The sequence below is a fragment of the Hyalella azteca genome, unplaced genomic scaffold (genome assembly GCF_000764305.2).
Source record: "Hyalella azteca isolate HAZT.00-mixed unplaced genomic scaffold, Hazt_2.0.2 contig3643, whole genome shotgun sequence".
NCBI lineage: Eukaryota > Metazoa > Arthropoda > Malacostraca > Amphipoda > Hyalellidae > Hyalella > Hyalella azteca.
Window position 1 is genome coordinate 65,203 of NW_025933885.1, and position 15,533 is coordinate 80,735.

Sequence of the window (15,533 nt, forward strand, 5' to 3'; positions counted from 1 at the left end):
ACTAGATTAGGTGTTATAGAAAGTGCATAACTGGACAGTGTTAGCGGCACAAATTTTTGGCGTTAGAACGATTTTATGAATCTAATTTGAGATTAAACTCCACCAACTTCAGCTCATTAACTCTATGGAGTTTGTTGTTACTGAAAAAAAACGTGGGCAAACGTATATAAAACTTACCGGCAAGCGTTCAAGACAAACAAAGTATTCCAATCAACCACGCAAAATTATAACAAGACCAAGAGGTTAGTAAGGTAATGGGAACAAACGTTTAATTTTTAATCAGGTTCAAGAACATATAGACATAATTTCAATACATAACTCAAACTCGTAATTCTCAAACTAGTCAGAAACTTCAGTGGCTCTAGATAATATATTAATTTCCTCTAAATTAAAGCTACATTGCTCACTATGGAACAAATTACGACGAGCAACACAGGACAGAAAGGTTAATTTCAGTCTATGAGAAGTGAAAGATCGAAAGCTGAAAAGATCTTCTATCTCTGCAGCCATGTGATAGATCAAGGTAATGTAGATTTTATACTTCGCTATACATTAAATATCAACGTAAATACTTATACGACGCGCACTATCTAGAAAAACTGTTAAACATATTGAACTTATTTACTAGTTTTGGCATTGCTCAAGAATTAATGACCTCGTACGAGTACCACCTAAGTATCATCATCTATGGTGTATATTGACTTATGAACTACCGACAAAATCATTCAAGAGGAATTAACCTGAATTTAAACAATGAGATTTTTTAAGAAACATTCACCATATAACGCAAAGATCAGTTCAAGGTCCATGAATTTATTTTTCTATTTCACATAGGCTCCTCACCACATGCAGGGTAGTCGAAGGTTGCTGCTTAGTTTATTTTGTTATAAAAGATAGACATTGAGAGGAAAAGGTAATCGAGAAAAACACACAGTTGTTAAACACTGGAAGAACATAGCAACAACGATGCACATCCCCTGTCCCAAATGCAGTGATTGATATTAGCTCAGAATCCGATGTTCAACCAAATTTGCCTGGGTTAGATTCATAACAAAAGTCATGTAACTAACCTTTGTCTTAGTACATCACGAGCAGCAACGGAAGAATGATCATCAGAGTAGAGTAAGCTCACGGAGTGCTTCCTCAATTCATAATCATGACCGCCTCGGGAAATAGAAGCATGTAGTTGTTCTGAGTAACAATTAGGTTCAGCTATAGTGGCAACAGTATTAGGCATCCATCCTAACATAGGGCGCATGTTTTCCTTATTCCATTTTGACTTGTCCATCTCGCGCTTGGAAAGAAAAACCTTGGCTTCTTGCTGGGCATTTCTTCCTCCTGGAGTACAAGATCCGCTTAGTTTTTGAACCTGCACGGAATCGGTTAGATTTTGAAAAAGAGGCTGACATTCAGCTAACTCTGCGCGAGCCAGTCCAACACGTTCGTGTCTGGGAGCCACTACAGGAGATGGTGTAAGACTCTGCGTAGAAGCTCGTATACCAGAAACGGGCTTACCGAAATCAATTGGTTCGGTGGTCATGGAAGTGTCCATCAGAATAGTCCGGTTTTGCAATGATTGTTGCGACATACCCAAAGTTCCCGAGAGCCGCAAATGATTTTGTCTATGCGTTGAGTTGTTCCTGCGGCATAAGCTATTGGGCGGCGAGGTGCTGGCTAGCTTCTGTTTAATAAAGTCGGCAATTTGCTCATCAGCAGATTTGGAAAGAACACGGTCGGTAGGAAAAGATTCGGATGAGTTGACCTCGTTCAACTTTTGAGAGCGGTGCACAACTCGGTTTTGGCTATGAGCGATTGCGCTCAAGCCTCCAGCCGTGACAGGACAAGATGCTTTTTTGGCGATGGCATCCAATGACGCAGAGATGACGTGCGCAGGAGCACAAGTGAGGTTGGGATCATCAAACAGACCATCGTAAGGATATGACGACAAGTTGGTCTCAAAACCAGTCGAAATATTTCCATTGGAACTCTTCTTATTCTGGCGATTGTAGTAACTGGGGTAGCCCAATGTAGCAGCAGATTGATCGATTGAGAAAGACGACGAGGTGAGGCTGTTAACAGACAAAGAACGCATAAGAGGGTCTCTGAAATTCTGCAAATTTATCGCAGAATTGCAACGCGCACTGCGACGAGCAGCAGCTACACTGCACAGGGAATGACTGCATGGCTGGGAGCAGATAGGCAGCAGGGGCCCGACACCAGGAAATATGCTGCAGACGACGCGCTGCTGCTCTCTCAGCGTCGCGTTTACGAGGTGAAGGTCAACTTGCTGGCCGTCCGTCGTCCACCCACAATCTGGGCACAGTGCATGAGGGAAACCTGAGGGAAGATGAGACCAAAACATTACAAAAAAAATCAATATGACAATATGCCAACGTAATCCTCTTCAATGAAAATCAGGTTACTTCATCACGCTAACACAAGATCTTTCAAGAATAATGATCGTTTTCTACTCGAAATTCATGAAGTATGCTCTGGAATTTATGCCCGTTACTGTTAGACCAGGAAAGGTTTAATAAAAGAATACAGCCTATTGAGCGTTGTGGTTTAATGAATGTTATACAGACCTTCAACGCTGACGGTGAGACTAGAGCTGAAAACATGTTGACAGTGCTGACAAGTTAGCGCATCATTGACTTTGAACTGCAGTTTACTGTCTGCCAGCAGCAGCCTGAAGTGCTTCATTAATGACTGCACAAAGCAAGCAAAAGAAAATATGTTTCAAACTCTTCCATATCTACAAAGGAAATTGTCGAGTGATAAATTCTTATGCACAATTATCAAATCATTAGTCCTGAAGTTTTCGACTTTCATTATCTAATATTAATATTATCATTAATATGGACACAATATAGATGCAGAGAAGGTTTGAAATTATCTGAATAAATAATATCGGCCATGGATGAACTGGAGGAAATCTCAATAGAACTAAAAAATGTCAAGTCGGGACGTTAGACCGAAAATATCAACACATGCTATGATGCTAATAGAGCAGATGCGCGGTTAATGTTATACAACAAATATATTTAACAGAGATGTTTGTGAGCTAGTAAAACTAATATCAGAAATGCATATTACATGTTGATAGTTTCCGTGGGACAGTGCGCGGAAACTATCAACCTTTACCGTCAGGAACATTCATTACTCCAGAAACTAATACTCCTTCAAAACTTTCAAATTTGCACTTCGACGAATTTAAACAAACGCAGGAAACTGATCAAGATCCACGCGCTGCTTGTCTAAGTAAAAACGACTAGCAATTCAACCACTTGTGAAGACCTGTAGTTTTCAATGCGTAAGCGGCTATTCGAAAATTTGCATCATTATTAGAACGACATTTCCGACCATGACGCTGTAGTGATGACACACTTACTTGCAAGACATGAGGGAGGAGCTCGTAGGTGCGGTGCAGTACGTTGTGGTGAGGATCACAGAACGTGACACGCAGTCTAGTGTCAGCCATGACAGCAACGCTGCGTAGCTGCGTGAATACCACCTACACACAAAATAACAGCCGTTGGTGGTAATGCAACTCGCTCAGATCAGCAGTTTGTTTAAATAACGAGTTAATCATGATTTTTAAATCGAAGAAAACTACAAGTGAATACCAAGAAATGGTGAATTTACTAGTAGCTTTTTGCATTTAAATTAGTGAGAATTTATTAATAGGATTTTAGAGTTCTTTTTTGAGCACAAATGACAGGCAAGTTCAATATCCTTAACATACGTCGTTTTAAATATATAGTTTGTAAATCGTTCGTGCATAATTTTGATGTGAGTTTGTACCTTAAAGCCTTGCTTGCAGTCATCGCTGGTTTCAACCATAACGCGCCCACTGATGCTAATAACGCACTCCATCCTCCGCAGACTCCATCTCGAGTCACAATGAAGCGTCTGGTCCATGGCGTCGTCCTCTTCTCTCGGAGGACTCGAGGCACCGTAGTAACGGCCACTATTGTGACACGCGGCGTTCAGAGGCCGGCGTTCGTAAAAGAACGGCGGGCAGTACTCAATAACGCGACATTCGTACGACGCTGGCGGTGCGTTCCTTGCCTTCAACCCGCGACTGTTGCCCGACGAACCGCGGTTACTCGTAAAACTGGCAACATCGAAATTATCACATCTGTTTAGTATGGCACACCAGATATTATCTTCACTATCAATTTGAAGGTCTTTTGTCATGTCGTCAGGGTATAAAGTCAAAACTGATCTACTTCTTTTAAGTGAACTGAGTTTATGAAGATCTCGATCAGTGAGCGTTGCTTCGGTAGCATACGCGCCTACAATAAATGTTTTATTATTCATAACACAAGTTAAACATTTGCATTGAGTTGCCTTCTTAAACGCCTGGACATCTGTGACGATGTTTTGGGGTGAATTTTTTGGTGAGGTAATCTCACCTGGAGGACTCTCGAAGTTACGTTCACATGCAGAAGCCCTTTTAGTAAGTGATGCAGACAGAATAGCTCGCTGCTCTTCATCCCAATTCAACACACCTTTTGCCTCAGCCATCAATGATTCTTGCTCACCTATGTATTGCCCAAAGACATGCGACTTTACTTCTCCACATTTATCGACGTTACATTCATCCGTCCTTTCAGCATGCGTATCAATGCCTAAACAATTTCCCCGAGAGTCATGCAACCCACTATTGAGAGGACGGAAAAAGGATTCCCCATCACCAGCAGATACATGAGCTTGCGAAGGATGTACCACCGCCTCAACCCACGCATTATTCACTCCAGCCTGATCATCACACAGAAGAAGCGCCTGTGGTCCTACAGTTTCGTCATCCGGTACTCCCGGTTCGTCTTTGACAACAACACTTGCCAAAGATATACTTAGCCCAGAATTTACTGAATTGTTGGTGCATTGTCGGTAGCTGTCACTGCCAGCCCGACCTTGGTATTGACCTTCACTGTTATCCCTTTCCGAGCCACTATTGCCGCCGTCGCAGCTGCCGTTGTGACCGCCGTTGGACTGCAATGTGGAATTTCCAGACGCACTTCCGCCGCCAGCTGCTCCTCCGCCATCTTTGTCGGGATCTTTGCCGTTACTGTATTTCTCATCACATCCAGCAGTTGAGGGCTTATCAATATTCTCATCTTCCTCTAGATCTTCTTTACTTTCGTTAATCTTATTCAGGCGTTTATCATCACTCACTTTATTAATTCCATTAACATCTGAGATTCCAATTTTCCCGTGAGACTCGTCATTTTTTTCGACAATTCTATCCTTCGGATTTACGGGACAGTTGCTAGGACTCCTAACTACGGTACCTACAGCATTTCGATTCAACCTCAAGTCTTTTTCTTCAACCTTTTTTCTTGAACATGTACGTTCAACAACCTTGTCTAGCACAGGTTTATTGGTCCGACTACAACTCGGCACTTTCGATGACTGGATTATCGTAGTGCTGCGCGGCGCAGCATTGAGCAGCAGGTCCTCCACTACCACTTGGTGAGGCAGCACGCCTTCTGTCTCCCTGTTGGAAGGGACAGTTGCTGTGACCCGAGTCACGGACACAGAGAAATAAACTTCGCTGTAAATCAGGACAAATTAGAAATACGAAGAACTGCCACGGAAGGCAATACGTAGTAGTTTCGAACCTCATTAGACGGTACCATAGATTCCGAGACACAACAAGTTTAGAAGATGCACCATGCAACATTGATTTTAGACAACCCCGCATGTATGTTCAAAACGATTGGTCTCGATGGTAAATGGGATATATATTGATCGTATAATGCATGCTTGTCCGATAGATATATTCATCATGCTAAACTATCTGTCTTTCGAATTAGAACAATTATTATCCACATATAAAACCAAAATCATTTGGATTCGATTGAAGTAAGAAGAGATCTAAGAAGAACGCACGAAGAAAAAATCCCCAGTGATACAAGTTAGAAAGTTTTTAACTAACATGAATGATATTGACGAAAACGTTTTTTAAGAACGTGGTGAAAAGACATGAATACGTATCCCCCAAAGAGACAATCATGATAAATGAAGAATTCTAATTGAATCAACCATCCAGATGATAAGAGGCGATTTTGCGTTAACGTCATCCGGGAACTCTAATTGGAGTATGGATCGGAAGTAGTTGGATTTGTCTCAAACATTTATATTTTATAGCGGTAAAACAGCAGAAAAACTCCAGGGCTGATGAAAAAACATGTCAAAGCATCCTAGGCGGAGAATAATTAATCAGTGGATGGTCGGGACGAAACAAAATTGTTGAACGTCGGGAGGACGCATATGCCAATGTGCTGCATGTCCATGCTAGAGGTAAAACCAAATTAGCTGGTGGGGAAAGGAGTATAGCTGATAGGAAAGAGGTAGTAAAATAAAACTAGCCGGGGGGGGGAGGTGGGAGGAGGCATATACATGAGGAGATCGAAGGGTAATAATCACGCGTGTACCTGAGATCGCGAGGAGACCCAGCGCTAGCGGAGTTACTCGAAGGCGGATGTGATGAACAGGAGGCGATCCCTGTTTCAGATGGTGAGGTCCCTGCACGTACAAATACTGTTATACAACGCAACCTTCTTGCCACTGGTAAGAAATTGTCATACAACGCACTCTTCTTACCACTGGTAAGAAATTGTCATGCAACGCAACCTTCTTGCCACTGGTAAGAAATTGTCATACAACGCACTCTTCTTGCCACTGGTAAGAAATGGTCATGCAACGCAACCTTCTTGCCACTGGTAAGAAATTGTCATACAACGCACTCTTCTTGCCACTGGTAAGAAATTGTCATACAACGCACCCTTCTTGTCACCAGTACCAAATGCGGTCATAACAACATAAGGCGTACGTTTTCTATAACTTCACATTCGTAAATTATAACCAAGCACCTTACAGCGAATGATCCCTATATCCACTCGATACATTAAATATACAATGCAACACTAATTATTACAGCTGCATTGCACCGAGTCGTATTAGAAGCAAACTCTAACCTTGTTCACATTTAAAATAGATTAATTAAAAGAGAGTACATTGAATATGCCGTAAAATCGACCGATATTCTAGCTGATATTTTATATAAACATTATAAAACTAATTCATTGATTAACTTTTCGTATGTTAAAAAGAGATAATACATAATAACGATTGAGATGATATTTAATAATGGTTGAGATGATATATAATAATGGTTGAGATGATATATAATAACATTCGAGATAATATATATAATAATGGTAGCAGCGATAATTTATTTAAACGGCTGAGATGCCCAAGAATATCAAAGCTGACACCCACCAGATGAATAAGATACTCCTGTGCTATCACCCTGAGGCTCGTCTCCCATTGGCTCAGCGATCTCCACCAGCCGTGTTCTCTTGGTAGAACCTACAAAAATAAAAATTATTTAGAAATGCATACTGAGATGTGGAGATTTTATATCAAACCATATCTAATGAAGACCAAAGAATATATTTTGTTAACAATTTTTGCGTTAGTTTTTCGACGATTCATTGACATAATGCATTCTCTAGTATTTAATCAAACTTGTATAAATAAAATAACAAATTCTGTCATCCTTTAACAAACAATAACCGGAGATGTATACCTAAACTGCTACTAAGACCTGAAAAAATCGGTCCAAGGGACGTACGTCTTGATCAACAAATTTTACCAAACAATAACTGAATTTTACCAAACTAAACTGCTACTAAGACCTGAAAAAATCTGTCCAAGAGACGTACCTCTTGATCAACAAACTTTACCAAACAATAACTTGAGATGTAAACCTAAACTGCTACTAAGACCTGAAAAAATCTGTCCAAGAGACTTACGTCTTGATCAACAAACTTTACCAAACAATAACTGGAGATGTATACCTTAACTGCTACTAAGACCTGAAAAAAATCGGTCCAAGAGACGTACGTCTTGATCAATAAATTTTACCAAACAATAACTGGAGATGTAAAGCTAAAATGCTACTAAGACCTGAAAAAATCAGTCCAAGGGACGTACGTTTTCTCTTGGGCCTGACGGGGCCGTCAATGGGTCGCAAGACTGGCAGCAGGCGAGAATCGCTTGGGGGCAGCGCAGCTTGCTGGGCCCGCAGCACAACCTCGGGAGACATCACCGGGTCTGTCCCTGCTAAAGCAATGAACCTGTAACACCTGATATAATTTTATAGATTTAGTGGTGAAGATAATAGAGAAACCAATCAAGTCAGTGACTGATTAGAAAACACACTCACATAGTAACACTTGCACACCCACAACACAAGCACATGTCGACGGTAGCATTGATATTTGCCGGGCCAAAATACACGAGTATTACCCGTACAAGAACAAAGAGGGCATCGCATATTTGGACGAAGTGTCATCATTGCTCTGATTAACCTTCTGTGTAATAACGGAACTCTCGCGGCCTGGCTGATAGGTACGAATAGCATTGATGGTTAATGTATCCATAGACACAGGGTTAAGACGCACACTCACCCGTGACACAAGCCTCCTGACGCACGAAGATCCAATTTTTCGAGGCCACTAGAGCCGCCTCGTCGTTGGTCAGACGTCGTTCATCCAATATTATCTGTACAGTGGAGAATTGTTACTATATAATAAAATTTTATATCAATTGGACGCGGTAAATAAACGCAGCGAGATAATATAGGTATACCCGTCAATGGTAATTTCCAAGGTCTAAATTCACAGACACACAGGGTTATCAATATTTAGCGTTACAACTTTGAGTGGTTAGAACTATGAAATGAAACACAATTGTGAACGTTTAAAAATGTATTTATGTAGGCAGAGGTTCAGAGATACAATTCCCACAATTTCATTCAATATGTCCACCATCTGCATCAATAACGAGTTGTAGACGCTTAGAGAAAGCCTTACACGAGTCATGAATGACAATCTGCGGGATTTTGGCCCACTCCTTCAGCAGTTCGACCTTTAGGGCGTCCAAACTGTTATGGTGAACGGTCGAGACCTTGCTCTCAAGGTATGACCAGATCCCGAAATCCAGAGGATTCAGATCGGGTGACGATGGGGGCCATTCATCTTTGGTAATGAAGTGGGGAACATTCTCGGACAGCCACTCCTGAGTCGATTTGACCCCATGGGATGGTGCAGAGTCCTGCTGGAACGACCAGGGACGTTTTTTGAAGTGCTTTCGTGCCCAGGGCAACAATGCACCAACAAGGATGGCATCTCGATAGTTCTTCTGATTCAATTTCACCCCTCTGTCAACAAAAAAGAGGGGACTCCTTGAGGACTCTCCGTTACGGCTGCCCAGACCATCACTGAGGACGGGCATTGCTTCCTAGTCACCACACGGGATCCTTCGTCCCATTCTTCGACCAAATTCGATCATTTTGGGAGTTGAAGTGGTGTTCAACATTGAATATCTTCTCATCACTGAAAACGAGGTTCGGCAGCATGCCATCATGAATGCGGGAAAGAAGAATCTTGGATCTTTGGAGGCGTTTGTCAACAACTTCAGCGGACAGTTGGTGTTTTTTGACATGCTTGAATGGGGACAACTTTAGGTCCTTCCGGAGAACAGTCGACATGGTTCCTATACGACACATTTGACTGTTTTGCGAGTGCATTGATTTTGAAAAAACAATGTAACAGTAAATATTGATGACCCTGTATAACGGTAAACCTCTTACTACTAAACTTATCTTGTTGCTATAACACAATACACAGATTGGCATTGAAAAAAATTCCACGAGTACAAATAACAAGAAAATATTAGCCATCTCGTTTCTCTAATATGGCAGCAATTGAATTAAACTAATTACCTACACTATTTAAACTTCAATACAAAATTTACCCATTACTTACTTTAAGGTCATTGACCTTCGGATGCAGACGACTAACAATTGCGTAGCGTGAGTCTCGTACGTAGCATACAGGGTTCCCTGTTGAGTGGTGACACGCATGATGGAGAAAGAAAATTGAAACGTAATAGTTGTAGGAAAAGGTTTTCTGGTGCTTCAGAAAAACAAATTTCGCGCCAAAGGTACGGTACTAACGAATGATATTAAATAAAAAGGAACTAACTAAACTTTGATCTGAAGCTATAGTAAAACTTACAAATTTCATCAGCATACGGTATTGGGGACATGAACAGGAGAATATCTCTACCTATTTTGTAATGAAATTGTTTCTCATGCATACACCGTATGAATAGTTTTGGTTCATACTCTATTTATGATCAAGAAAAGTTGATGACCATTTCAAACTGACCTGCAAGCCTCAGAGAGCGCAGTTCAGATAAGCAGCCTAGAGGTGCCAGCGACCCAGACATGAGGATCAAGTTGTCCTGCAGCTCCAAATGTTCCAGGCTTTCCAGGCGCGCCAGACCTTGATTGATGGAAGAATACAGTAAAAAAATTATGTAAAAAATAGCCATCAAATAAGGCAAAAAATGTATCAAAAATAGCTGGGCGAAAAAAATTGAAAAAAATGCTGGTAGCTTTAAGAAAATTTGGGTCCACACAACATTCACAGAAGGAAATGAAAGGGAAAGCTCCTCAAAACAAAAATATATAAACGCACCACTGAAAAGTGCAGCTCAAGCAACAAAAAAAAATATAGCTCGGTACTCACTGCAGTGAGCGACAGAGAGCGCATTTTCTCGTCGACAAAAACGTGAAGTCACGTACGGACATGACGAGCACAATAGGGCATTTTTTCCATAAATGAGAAAATGCGCTAATAACAGTATTGAAAAACTCCACATGCAATATCTTCTCACCTCTGAGGGAGACGATGAAGTTGGCAACAATTCTGAGCGTAAGGAGTGACTGGCAGCAGGAGGCTGACAGTCCAGGCACTGTGGAGAGTTTATTGTAGCTGAGGTCGAGGAACGTCAGGCGAGCCGTCATCTGCTGCAAGCCCTCGGCTGTAGTTAGGTCGCAGTGCGTTAGATGAAGGGCCTGTACAAAAATGAAGCATATCAAAATTAATCACATGGATCAAAAATTTGCATTCACAAGAAAAAATACTAGTACAAGCTGCAGGGAACAAGTAACAACAAAAATTCCATCAAATTGTTTATAAAATGTTACATTTGTAGCTAACTGCTCCAACAAAAAAAATATATATATATTTATATTTAATTTCCAACAAAAGTTTTTAACAAGGATCATATATCAGTCATACGTATATAATTGATCAATGAATAGCCGACTAAAACAGTTTCTTATTTAAATTGAGCCATAGATACTATCATACAACAAAGAAGTTAGCAGGTCAATCAATTATATTGTACTTTGCATCTCCCATTTAAGTAAACTCAGTTTCATGATTTATAAACATTAAATATTACACGAGTCTCAAAAAAGCTCTACCTTTTCTCTCCTTGATGATTAACCAAATTGAAATTTTAATCAATATGCAATATTCACTAGTTATTAATATTAATAAATAAATATGGACTATTTTTACACACTGTGATGTTAGGGAAGAGGCACACAGATGAGTCCAGCGTGCGTAAAGGGTTGTACGAGACATCCAACTCCAGCAGGTGATGCCATGCTTGCTTCTGAGCCTGAAAAATTATTGCACGATTGAAAAAAACTTTAAGATAAGTTTTTATTGCACGTGCAGAGTTCCAAGTGGGAATGATAGTAAAGTATTTTTTCTCCGACACTGAAAAAATAAGTACTAACGTAAATTCGAAAAAAATTTTAATGATAGACTGATGCTTACTAGTGGATAAGAAAGAAATAAGGGTGTAATACAACAAAGAAATCACAATTATACAGAACACGAATTTAACCCTGATTTGAATCATGTTGATTTAGTTATGCACTGTGAGAAAGATTCAATGAGATCTCCAATGATAGCCTCTCTGATTGCATGTAAAGTTCTTCCACTTCCTTATTTGTACCAAACAGTTTTCCATCTTACAAGACAATCAATAAAATTTGTATTAACGTCATATTGTTAACCTTGAGGAATTATTTGACAGTATACATTATGCAGAATTAGTCACCAATCAAACCTGATCAGCACAGCAGTGAGCTGCAAGCTGCTCAAGTGAAGTCATTCCTGCCCTTCTCATCATGATGTAGCGCAGCCGCCTCGATCGGTGGCAGCTCAACCCATGAATTTTATGCCATGGCACCTGCAAAAACACAAAATATTCATGTCATCTGTTACCTTCTAATTAGCTCAGCAAAAAGTCTTGAAACAAGTTATGGGTCAAATTAATCAGGCACCTACCGTATATCCAAAAAAGTTAGAGTTAGCATTTAAATTTGAACAAGATACAATGATATTTTATAAAACATCTGATTTGCATATTGATAACTGCTTTGAAAATTTCAATAAATTCTACTGCAAAATTATTATCATATACATGATGCATTTTTAGTTGAGGTCGTTTTGACAATGACGACCTACAGCACTGCAAAAAAAAGCCAATTTTGTAGTTTTGAGATTCCAGCTGATTCCAGTTTGAAATCATACTTTAGACTTATGATAGCAAGAAACGTGAAGCTCTCTTCCTAGAATAATTCATTTATTTAACATAAGCAATTCATGTCATCAAAGGTATATTAACACATGGCAAACCTTAATGGGACAGGAGTTTGCATAACTAAACTTCTCCCGTCACCAAATTCCATGTAGACATGTAATTTGATTAAAATATCTGACCCTGTTGATGTTGAGAGACTGGAGACTCCGCATGCATTGCAAGTTGATGTAGGGGAAGGGAAAACATGTAGGGAGGCTTCCAGGTGTGTCACGAGTTTGACAAGCTTGGCACAGATTAGGAGACAAATGATAAGGCAAGAGGCTTGTTGATACTGTAGATGGGCCACTGCTTAATGAAGTCTTGCAGTTACTACATGTATTACTGGCAGCTGGGGCAGAGGGGCCGTAGTGTTTGGCATATCCAAAACAGGCAGCCAGTGATATAGGAACTGCAATGCATATAATAGAATTTATAATTCACAAAAATGCATCAGAAAGCATCATCTACAAACCAATGTTGCAGAATAAGTTTAATGAAAAATATTTATCTTGCATCATATGGCATCAGTGCTAAATTCAATTGCAATTGCTACTAAAAAATAAAAAATTACAAGATGAAGTAACAACTAACAATATGGTAAATAGAGATTTTGAGTTTTACAAGCTTTCTATGCAGGAGTGAAAAACTCAAGTTTGACTCACCGTGTCTCTCAAAAATTCTCACATGATGGACTTTCTGCAACAAATCATATACAATCAACAGTTGAGAGATGACATGATTCTTCCACTCATCTTCATGATTGGTTTCCAACACAGCATTAGAACCTCCACTTCCTGTTGGTGATACTGGTCTTTGGACTGGCTCGTCCAAAACAACACAACGAGGCTCAGCAAAACTGACTTCTTTCTTGGCTGATTCAGATATGGGCTGGTCATTCTTTGGAAGAGCCTTGATCATTGTAGGTGTAACAGCAAGTCCTGATGTATTATCGGTGCTGAGGCCAATGTTATCTGATGCCTCTGTTGCAGCAGCAGCAAGTGCATCAGCTGGATTTGCTGTAATCATTCTGGCTGGGCAAGTTGACTTGGTAGAGCATGTGGCAAGCATGTCAGACTTCACACTGCTGGTGGCAACATTATTGTGTGCAGCAGTAGATCCACCAGTCATATTTTCAGAGTTGACAGAGATGGGAAATATCCCAGTAGATGTGCCAGCATCTTCAAGATTATTAGCAATTTCCATGCTATCCGTAACTGGTATGTTGCCCATTTCTGATGGGGTAGCATGAGAAGCTCCCCCAGATGGTAATGAACCTTTGAATTCATCTGGAATGTGTGCCAGTTTCCTACTACCAGTAGATTTTTTTGATTTGGATGGAGATTGAGGTTCTGAGACAACATTGAAGTTAGTTAGCTTCTCATCCAAGACAAGAAGTGCAAAAACACTGATGAGTTCTGATAATGACTGGAAATCTGAAAATAAATATCAGAGTAAAATTAATGGTCAAATACCATTGCAACTTCAATTTTTATCAATAAAAACTAATACATGCATTAGTACTGTAAAATGGGGTAACTTGGACCATTTTTAGTGATTAAATTGTTGTGATACAAATAGTCACATAGTAAATACCTATATAAAATATGTCTCTTTATTGTATTTGAAGAATACCGTATCTGATGGTACTTAAAGAGCCATCAACACAATTTTTCTAGGGCAATAACTTGTTGAGTCTACAGTTATGCTTCTTAAATGTCACTTTGATTTCTGAAGAAAATTGATAAATTAGAAAAAAATTGACACAGGAAAATTTTGAAAATGCTCAGTTACCTAAAGAGAGCCAAGTGGTGTCAGAGAGCAGAAGATCAGTAATATCACGAAGACTTGCTGCAAGCTGCTCCAGTCGCTTCCAATTTTGTTCATCTAGCAACTCATTGATGAGGTCCCAGTAAACCAGAATGGCAGGATCACCTGATACATCATTTCTCACTACAGAGTGAGTGAGATGAGTGCTGCTCAACTGGCTTGAGAATGAAGCCCCCATTGATAGGTGAAGCAAAGATGATTGTGGCACAGTAGAGCCTGCAAATGAAAAACTGCATCGAGAATTATAAGATTCAGAATGCTGTGATTGGTTGACAATATCAGATGAGTCAGGTTGAAATCGGTTGGCTTCAAGAGATGCATCCTGCTTGCTAAGGTGATGATCATAATAGAACAAGCCATCAAGCTGGGGTGCTGTTAGTGCAACCTTTTTTCTCAGTCTTGTAGATTTTGTGTCCAAATTTTCACCACATCCATTGTTCAATATTTCATCAGCATGAGGTATTGGGGACTGATTGTCATCTTGAGAAGAATCTTCATCCAGATAAAAGTATGGTGTTGCCATGAATACTAAACTAACAAACCAAAGCTTCAGGAGGATAACATGGCTAGAAGAATTTATATTGCTAGCTTTAATGTTCACTTATCAATTCCTGAAATATAAATAAAATAGGAAAAGTGAAGTAAAAATAATACTTAAAAAGCAGTCTTCTCTAATATTTTCTACTAGTAATCTGGCAACAAGATTCACATTGATCACCCCATTTATAAGTTTTAACATTCATGGTCTTTTGATTTAACCAAATCCACATAGCTGGTTCTTTATGTGACTGCAAGTCTGCAACTCACTTGCAAGTTCATCATTAATCACACAGTTCACACTGTATTCACATAGCATGTGGCTCAACATCTGAAGCATACAGTATAAATATTCTTTTTTTACTGGTGTTTGAAATGCCAGAAATTTGCCTATGGCGATAATGTCATTAAACCAAATTTATTTAAGTTATCTAGTTGACTACTTTGGATCCTAATTTTGTGAACAATCTTCAATGATTTTGAAAGGGGTGTTCCTTCTATAGACATACTCATAGTCATTGGGTAATCACCTGACCACAAGGAACTAGAAGGAAGAAGAAGGTAATTTATCGACAGGTTACGGGGTGCAGATTTAAAAATTAAAGGTGCAGCAGGAGTTGAGGCTGGCCAAGGCAGTAGAAACT

At 39.8% G+C, this 15,533-nt stretch overlaps 1 protein-coding gene across 3 annotated transcripts; it reads right to left on the reverse strand.

The window, feature by feature from the left end:
• Window positions 1-259: 259 nt before the first annotated feature.
• On the reverse strand, window positions 260-14,987 carry LOC108669576. 3 transcript variants are annotated; one of them, XM_018156956.2, is made up of 16 exons: window positions 14,317-14,987; window positions 13,188-13,958; window positions 12,666-12,934; window positions 12,010-12,132; window positions 11,455-11,553; window positions 10,759-10,939; window positions 10,248-10,364; window positions 9,843-9,919; window positions 8,484-8,577; window positions 8,008-8,133; window positions 7,291-7,380; window positions 6,444-6,534; window positions 3,805-5,503; window positions 3,392-3,514; window positions 2,586-2,709; window positions 260-2,337 (listed from the first exon to the last, which is right to left on the reverse strand). In XM_018156956.2, exons 1-16 carry the CDS (start codon window positions 14,873-14,875, stop codon window positions 1,058-1,060), a joined length of 5,823 nt encoding a protein of 1,940 aa, XP_018012445.2. In that variant the 5' UTR covers window positions 14,876-14,987; the 3' UTR covers window positions 260-1,057. The 3 variants fall into 3 exon arrangements, with proteins under 3 accessions (XP_018012445.2, XP_047735665.1, XP_018012444.2); XM_047879709.1 differs by having other exon boundaries at window positions 3,805-4,117; window positions 8,008-8,136; XM_018156955.2 differs by having other exon boundaries at window positions 8,008-8,136.
• Window positions 14,988-15,533: the final 546 nt, after the last annotated feature.